At 47.1% G+C, this 8,726-nt stretch overlaps 2 protein-coding genes across 2 annotated transcripts; both read left to right on the top strand.

The window, feature by feature from the left end:
- Positions 1 to 3,416: 3,416 nt before the first annotated feature.
- Positions 3,417 to 4,376, top strand: LOC127302501 (dehydration-responsive element-binding protein 1H). The gene has a single exon (XM_051332966.2). The coding sequence runs from the start codon at positions 3,522 to 3,524 to the stop codon at positions 4,230 to 4,232; it is 711 nt and encodes a 236-aa protein (XP_051188926.1). The 5' UTR covers positions 3,417 to 3,521; the 3' UTR covers positions 4,233 to 4,376.
- Positions 4,377 to 5,566: 1,190 nt separating this feature from the next.
- On the top strand, positions 5,567 to 7,035 carry LOC139831784 (uncharacterized). Its single transcript, XM_071821116.1, has 3 exons — positions 5,567 to 5,584; positions 6,344 to 6,505; positions 6,805 to 7,035. Exons 1-3 carry the CDS (start codon positions 5,567 to 5,569, stop codon positions 7,033 to 7,035), a joined length of 411 nt encoding a protein of 136 aa, XP_071677217.1.
- The last annotated feature ends 1,691 nt before the right edge of the window (positions 7,036 to 8,726 follow it).

Below are 8,726 nucleotides of genomic sequence, written 5' to 3'. Positions count from 1 at the left end.
TATATTTTATGTTAAAATAGTTGGTGGTTTTTGTTGTAACTAAATATGTAGCAAATTTGTTATTGCTTAACCAATTTTTCATAGCCACAAACACATGTTTTTTTTTGTAGTAATAGTTTTTGATTTTTATTGTAATTTGCTGCCGATTTTTGTTGTAAACCAACATGTACGAAAATAGTTGTTATTTAACCATATTTTATAACATTACTTTTAAAATTTTTGTTGTGAAGATTTTGTTGTAATACTAATTTTAGAGTTTTTGTTGTAATACTCAGCTGTCATAGGGGGTGGCATTTTTGTAAATATTGAGAAGGTCGGGCCTAGACAGATGTACCTTTTCGGTTTAATTGGTGAAGGAAAGGACCGCGGGTTGAGTTTCTAAAAACTAGGGGGTAAAACACAAAAATCACATTGCGATTGATTCTGGACGTTGGATCGCGATCGGAGGGTGCCGAGGACGACCGATTTTTTGGCTCGTTATCAGCCGACCGACGCTGAGCGTTTCCCTAAAAGGAACGTGAAAGCAAAATCAAAGAGTCCAAAGGAAAAGGATACCTAAAAAAGGAACAATTCTTTCATGTGCCATGAACTTAAGAGACAAAGTACAATTGGAAGTTTCATGGATTTTGATGTCAAGAATACAATTGATAAAGCCATCTAGGATTCCAAGATTCCAAGAGGCCTCGCGCTTGACGAAACTCCTAACCTAATTGGAGGCCGCCAGAACATTAGTGAGTCCAAGAGTCCAAGAGTCCTCAAGGTTGGGTTTCAAGAATCCAAGAGGAATAAGCTCCGGAAACAAGCTCTCGAAGAGATAAACTCATGAACTTCACCTCCACCTATCACTGCGGAGAATTCAAATCAATGTACCAAATGCAATGGCAAAAATTTCACTCTCAAATTCCACTAAAGATAGTACAAAAAACTATTGGAGGAATAAGATAGGAGAAACTGAGGAGGAGAACACCATTTCTCTAAGATCTAAATGTAATAGATTCCCTCATAAAGAGGAGATTTGATTGGTAGGATTGTTGATCTCGATCTCCTCTCTCTTTTTCTCAAATGGGAGCAAGAATCATGGAGGAGAGAGAGAGGGAGAGAGAGAGAGAGCAAGCTCAAGGAAAATCAACAATGAAGCATGAACGAGATGTGCAACAATGAGTACCATTCGGAAAGAAAATCCCCTTAAATAGGTACCCCAAAAATCCAACCGTTAAGTGTAGAAATCCTAGTACCGGTACTTCCACCCCGTTAGGATGGTATTACCGGCCATGAGGAAAAGCAACACAGCGGTCAAAATAGGCCGAAGTGTTGGGCGATACTACCGGCCAGCTTGTGGGCAACTTCTGGAAATAACCAAAAAGCTGGCAGAAGATTTCCAGAGCCGGAAACGCCATTACCGAACGTAAGGCGGTACTACCAGCCAGCGATAGTACTGGCCAGCCCACTTGCCACTAGGTTAAGGGCAGTAGCCGAGCTGCCCCGGGCAGTAGTACCGGCATCCCCAAACGGAACTTTATCTAGAGTTTGGAAACTCTAATTGAAGTGAAAACAATTTTGTTGGAAAGATAACTATAAGAGACACCAAAAAAATATTAAGAACAACCAGGGAATTTTTTTCCACGAATTTGGAGGTGAAACCTCTCAACACGAAGAATCTCTCAACCAGGGCAGCAAGTATTTCATGAGAAATTGTTTTTCATGAAGTAGAGCTTGTAATGGAAATAACCACAAGCTCTTAAACACCACATGGATAACATTAAAATAACAACCAAGAAACATGATGAAAATGATTGAGCTCTCTTCGAACGATACAATCAAGTATAGGATGAGGAGACATCTTTACATAATAGGAGTCTCTAAATCTTGATTTTGAGGTGTAAGTATAGGGCCGAGGAGACCTTTTGCATTAGCCTAAATAGGGGTACAAGGTGGAAGTTACATGACGATTTCCTTCCTCGTCTTCACTCTCCTCCCCCCTTTCCTGGGAGCTCCTGTGTCATCCCAAGGTCCTCCCAGCTTATTCTCCGGTGGCCTAGCCGGAGATGACATGGGAGAGCATGCCATCTTGCTATGAATAGTATTAGTAGTAGGATCAATGTTTCTCTACTGTAGGTGTTGCCCATGGGGCGTTTTAGCGTGATGTCGTAGGGGAGTTCATGCATCTTCGCAGCCAGCGGCCTCCGGTGGTTGATGGTGGTGTTTCTACTAGTTGTAGTGCTCCTAAGGATGGTGCCATCAGGTGGCAGTGATGCTCTAGCCACCTTTCCGAATAAGCTTGCTTTTGGTGGTTTTGCTACCTCCTTCCTGCCAACGAGGTGATGCGAGACGCGGATGGTGGTGGCTTTCGCTTTGTGATATAGCTGGAGACTAGAGAATCAAGGCTGAATCCAATGGATGTAGGACAGCTACTGCCTCCTTGTTCATTGGCAACAGGATGGTGAAAGGTGTTCAACCTCCAGACCTTCGTGTCACATTGTAGTCCCTCTAGCTCCGGCTAAGTGGCTGTCATCGCTGTACACCTAGTGGTCGTGCCCTGGTGGTGTTGTAGTTGATCATTGTCGGAAGCATCGTTAAGAAATCGGTAGAGAAGGAGCGAGGAGAAGATCTGGACTTGATTGCTTTTTAAATTTTTGTTTCAGGGTTTTTATTGCAAAAGGTGAGGGCCAAGTTTCATTTTCTTTTATTCTTAATGTTTTTAATGTAAATAGAAGTTCACGACCATGGTACAAAACAAATGGAACAATCGGGGTCCTTCGAGAGGCTTTTTTTTTCAAAGAATACGGGTTTGCCAGAAATTAGACACCTCATTTTTATTATGCTTGATTCTTAGGCATTGGATTTGCCTCGTAATCGTGCTGATATGTTGCAAGTGAGTTGCGACGGAGATTTTCCTAGTTTTAAATGAGTTGAACTGAAATTTCTTAGTTGCAAGTGAGTTGCAACTTATATTTTCCTAGTTACAAGTAGGTTGTTACTCAGAAAAAATACACACGGGTTGCAACCAAACTGTAACTGATGTTTAATAACGTCAACTAAGATTTAGTTAAATCTAAATTGCTTAACATCTGGACATGCCAAAAATAAGGAGGGTCTAGGGCATTCAGCCGGGTGGAGCCCAAGGCAGCGGCTAGTGCATTCTCAGGATGGCAAGGACAAATTACCCGCTGCATCGCCGATTCGCCGCTGTTTAGCAGCAAGCAGGAAGTTGCCTTTTATATTTGACACTGCAAAGCCAGCAAAATCCTCACAGGCCCACGAGGAGAAAAGTCACATGACACTATAATTTAATCCCATTGTCGCCAGCTGTCCGGATGTCTTGAGCGCGTTCAAACACTTCCAGCCTTCCAGCTCCCACACGGACAGCAAACGCATACGTATAAATAAGCATCACACACTCCCCAGATGCTACCAACACGGCAACACACAACACTCTCACTCAAGCTCAACCATCTCATAGCTACCTCACTCCACTCTCCAAGCTCAACAAGAAAGCATCACTACGCACTCTGCCTGTATCCATGGACATGGGCCTTGAGGTCTCGAGCTCTTCCACCTCCTCCTCATCGTCGGCCTCGGCCTCGTCCGAGCACAACAGGGTGATGGCGCCAGCGAAGCGCCCGGCGGGGCGCACCAAGTTCCGGGAGACGCGGCACCCGGTGTACCGCGGCGTGCGGCGCCGGGGCAACGCCGGCCGGTGGGTCTGCGAGGTGCGCGTCCCCGGCAAGCGCGGCGCGCGGCTCTGGCTCGGGACGTACGCCACCGCCGAGGCCGCCGCGCGCGCGAACGACGCCGCCATGCTCGCGCTCGGCGGCCGCTCCGCCTCGTGCCTCAACTTTGCCGACTCCGCCTGTCTGCTCTCCGTCCCGTCCGTGGTCGCCGACCTCGCCGACGTCCGCCGCGCCGCGGTCGAGGCCGTCGAGGACTTCCAGCGCCGGGAGGCCGCCAGCGTCCCTCCCGCCGCCGAGGAGCCCACCTCTAGCGATTTCTCGGCATCGTCGTCGCCTGACAATGCCGGTTCGTCGGAAACGTCTGCCCATGGAGAGCCCGATGGCAGCGATATGTTCAGGCTTGAGTTATTCCCGGAAATAGACTTGGGCTCGTACTACATGAGCCTGGCGGAGGCCCTGCTCATGGACCCGCCGCCGCTGGCCACCGCCAACGGCTCGTCCTGCTGGGACAACGGAGACTGCGGCGACGGTCCAGCCGACTTCTCGCTCTGGAGCTACTAGCTAGTGTCGGATTCCCGAGCTTATTTTACCCTTGACTCTGCTTTTTTCTTGGCAAAGTTCTTTTACGAGCAGACTTTGTAACTAATAAGTTTAAGCTGATTCAGATCCAGAACTGAAGTATAAAACACATTTGGTTCCTCAAAATTGGTCGCCACTGAGTCAGATTAATCTCTTCCTGAAACGTGCATGTGATTTCAAATAATAAAAGCAACATGAAAAGGACAAATCAAAGGCCTGAAAAGGCTTCCAGAAACAGAGAGCGAGGTAACTTTCACGGATCAGTTGATGCCGAGGTGATCCAAAGTGCGCTAGCTAAACCCTTGATCGCAACCAGAAATCCACAAGATGTGGTCTCTCATGCCTTCCATCCGTCTAGAACATGTGTGGTCTAGGGTTGATCTGGTCATGTGGTCTAAGCTCTGAATCTTCTTTGTGCTTCTTATTGTCAAGATCTTTTGCAGCTGGGCGAGCTGTCCAGTCGCCCCACTTTTTTTCAGTGGGTGGTACTGAGGTGTAGAGGCCGCCGCACACTCGCACGCGGTACGTGCTGCAGTCGCGCTCCATGGCTCCTTCGCGAGATGCGCTGTGTCTCCTTGGCTTGGCTAGATATTTAGATGTCTAGTGCTGGTAGCAAGGACTGACTGACTGGTATTGCGGAATTTGATTCCTAAATCTTCTCGAAGAACGTTCGTTCACAAGATTATTGTGGCCTAGAGAGGGTCTCTCTGTCGAACTCACATCAGGAACGATCTATTATCATGAAAACAAAATTATCACTAGCACACCCATTCGCACCTACAGAATAGTAGGAACACATTGATTCTGAAATTGGAGGTAGTCAACTGTGCAAATAGATGTTAGAAATTACCAAATTGGAACGATACGAGGTAGTTATCATGGGCAGAGGGGTCTGTCATCCAGGGGCCGAGATGTCAACCGGTGACCGTGGATCCACGAACTTGTCCAGGAACGAAGCTAGAAAAGTAATCTAATGGGTTCAGCCTTTGTAGCACTGGTATCATCTTTTTGCTGATAATTAATGTTTAATGCAAAAAATAGTGAAGGATTTTCTGAATTCATTGGTGTCAGCTGACACCATTACTATGCATGCAGCTTCGTCCCCTGCTTGTCCTCGACAGCTGCGGTTGGAGAGGCGTCCACGAGTAGCGGCGGGCAGCGAAAACAGTGGCGCCGGCGGGGTACGCGCTGGCGTAGCGGCGTCAGTGAACTCGTCCTCGGCAGTACTGCCGACCCGTGCTACGGTGGAGAAGCAGCCACGAGTAGACGTGACGCGTGGGAGCTGGGGCGGCAAGAGGCGGTGACGGCTGCGAGGGATGGGGACGGTGATGGCTGTGTGTGTGTGTGGGGGCGGGGGGGGGGGGGGGGGGGGGAGGGGGGCCGGTACGGCGGCACCGGAGGGGTAGGCTATGGTTGAGCGGTGTCGACGGTGTTGAACCAAGCAGGCATGGCTCGATGTGCGGGGTGGGGGTGCGGGAGAGGTGTGTGTGACTTTCTTCTCTTTTAATATTCTCTTTTGTGGTGGGATATGTTTTGCTCCAATGGAGTGGCACTTGTATACAATTTACTGAACTTGAGGGACAGATTTATCGTACCGTTCGGTTTCAAGCTCGGGAAACTGATCTCGGCCGGTTTCTAAAATTGCACTATTGCATTAGCTTCTCACTAAAACAAGCCTAACTTAAACCGGACAGTTCTTTTCAGCTTCAGCTGTTTGACACCTAGAAGCCCATAACTCGTCCAGACTCTGAGTTGTTTGCAGCCCAGGCCATGCGTGTAGTCCATGATACGTGGCGATTTCCTGCCAACAGAAGAACAGATAACGCGGGAAGAAAGCGAGTGTGCTTTTCTGGGCCTCCATGGGCTGAGCTGGTCGGTGGAGGCCTATTCACTACTTCCAAACAACGAAGCTGCCTTTTTCCTCTAGAAAATGCCGCAAGCTGTCTTTGCTTAACGCTGCATTCTGCCACGCGTCAATCTCACAAGACCCACGATGTCTTGAGCGCGTTCAAACTCGTAGCTCCACATAACAAACACAAACCTATAAATAAGTCCCAGACACTCTCACTGAATCTTAACCATCTCACGGCTAGCTGAGCTCACACTCATTCGACGCCGACTACTTCAACGACGACGCGACTCATTCGCCGAAGAAATTTCGGCGCCGGTTTAGGATGAACGAGGAGCTGTTCTTGAAGATTGTCCTCGTCGTCAGGGAGTACGACAAGTACTTCATGGCCAAGAAAGATTGCACGGTTTGTGGGGCTTCACCTCAATTCAGAAGTGCACTGCAGCAATGCGCTGTCTTGCATACGGAGCTCCTTCAGATACAGCCAATGACTACCTACGGATGGCAGAGTCGACATGCACAGAGACTCTCTACAGGTTCTGCCGAGCCGTCATAACGGTGTTTGCTAAAAACTTTTTGAGAGCACTAAGAGAAGATGATACAGCTCGGATCCTGCAAAAAAATGCAGCGAGAGGGTTTCCTGGGATGCTCGGAAGAATTGACTGTATGCATTGGGGCTGAAAGAATTGCCATTTTGCTTGGCAGGGGATCTACAAGGGGCATACTGGTGAGTGCAGTATCATTCTTGAGGCGGTGGCAGACCATGAGCTTTGGATTTGGCATGCATTTTTTGGTATGGTGGGAACAAACAATGATATCAACGTGCTGCAGCGCTCTCCGGTGTCCAGGCTAGCTGAGGGACAAGCTCCTGCCGTGAACTCCGGTGCTTCAGTAACGTTTCGCCATTGTCAGATACCCTGCTCTCACTTGGTCTGAGGCACATATGTGGGAGGTGATGAACGCCTGCGTGATCATCCACAACATGATCATTGAGAGCGAGCGCGACGCACCTGTGCAGGATGATCATCCATTTGATTATCAAGGGTCACTAGCTGAGGTAGAGCATGTACCCCAAGAATTTGCTGCTTTTCTTCATATGCACAATAAAATTCGAGATGCAGGTGTCTATGCACAGCTCAAGGCGGAGCTAGCTGCGCATTTGTGGGCGAGCCAACAATGTATGATTTTATTTCTATTTATTTGCATGTATGAATAATTTAAGTACTATTTATTTGTTGGATTGTATGAATAATTTAAGTACTATTTATTTGATTGATTGTATGAATAATTTCATTCTATTTGTTTGATTGATTGTATGAATAATTTAATTCTATTTTGTGTGATTGTATGAATAAAATGTGATTGATATGTTGTTTTAAAATATTGTAAAAATAAATAAAAATTTGAGGGCCGCCGTGGGAACAGCGTCCCAAATGGAGGATGCACTGCCGGCGTCCCCATACAGCAGTGCCGACGTCCCTGCGGTGACTAATTAGGGACCGCCGGTCAAGATGCTCTAACAGGCAAATCAGAGAGAGATGGGGGAACTTTCATGGATCAGTAGGTGTTGTTGTCGTCGACGTCGACGAGCAACCAAGAAGATGTGGCCTGAGGTGTGAGGTCGCCGGGCTATTGATGTGGTCTGGAGTCGATGATCCTATCATGGGCCCAACAGGCTGAATAAAGCAACAGGAGCTCTGATTCTTATTGGTGTTTCCTTTCATGATATTTGCAAGATTTTCAGTGGGTGGAACTGAGGTGCAGTGGCAACCGCACATTCTCGCACACGTTGACTATCCGTCCTGTAAATCTTACGTTGAGGAAGGCAGGATGCTATGTGTCCCCCTCTTTTGCTAGCTAGATATTTTGATGGCTATACCATTGCAACTGTAATGGCTACCTCATCTCCGAATGTGACGTTTAGACGGGTTTTACTAGGACAAATGCTCGTGGCATGGAACAACCTAATTCAGAGGCTTGGAGATATTCAGTTATCGCCAGAGCCAGATGAATTTCGATGGAACCTCCACGTAGATGGTTCTTTTTCTGTAAAATCTTTATACAATGCGATGCTGCTTTCTGTTTTACCAGTTGATAATAATAAGAAAATTTGGAAGATGAAGATACCATTAAAAATTAAATTTTTTTGATGGTATCTTCGTCGAGGAGTTATTCTCACCAAAGACAATCTTGTTAAGCGGAATTGGCACGGAAGTACACGATGTGTGTTTTGTCATCATGATGAAACCATCAATCATTTATTCTTCCAGTGCCAGTTTGCGAGATCTATATGGTCATTCATCCAAGTAGCGTCTACCTTGTATCCTCCGACTAGTGTCGCTAATGTCTTTGGCAATTGGCTTCATGGTATCAACTCATCAAGGTTTAAAATGCTTCTTAGGATGGGGGCGCTAGCAGTTATCTGGGTGCTCTGGCTATGTAGAAATGACAAGATCTTTAATGACAAAAATTGCTCTTTGTTGCAGGTTATCTACAGATGCACATGTATTCTCCGTTCGTGGTTACCTCTTCAGCGTGTGGAGAACCGAGACCTATTTACGGAGGTCTGTACACGGTTGGAGGATACGGCGAGGGATACTTTTTCCCTACATGGGTGGCAGCATAGT

The sequence above is a fragment of the Lolium perenne genome, chromosome 5 (assembly GCF_019359855.2).
Source record: "Lolium perenne isolate Kyuss_39 chromosome 5, Kyuss_2.0, whole genome shotgun sequence".
NCBI lineage: Eukaryota > Viridiplantae > Streptophyta > Magnoliopsida > Poales > Poaceae > Lolium > Lolium perenne.
This window is presented reverse-complemented; position numbering and strand designations above follow the sequence as displayed.

Coding starts and splice junctions, on each gene's coding strand:
- LOC127302501 (XM_051332966.2), top strand. CDS start 3,522: ATGGACATGGGCCTTGAGGTCTCGAGCTCTTCCACCTCCTCCTCATCG.
- LOC139831784 (XM_071821116.1), top strand. Junction 6,506..6,804: donor TGGCCAAGAAAGATTGCACG/GTTTGTGGGGCT, acceptor TTTGCTTGGCAG/GGGATCTACAAGGGGCATAC.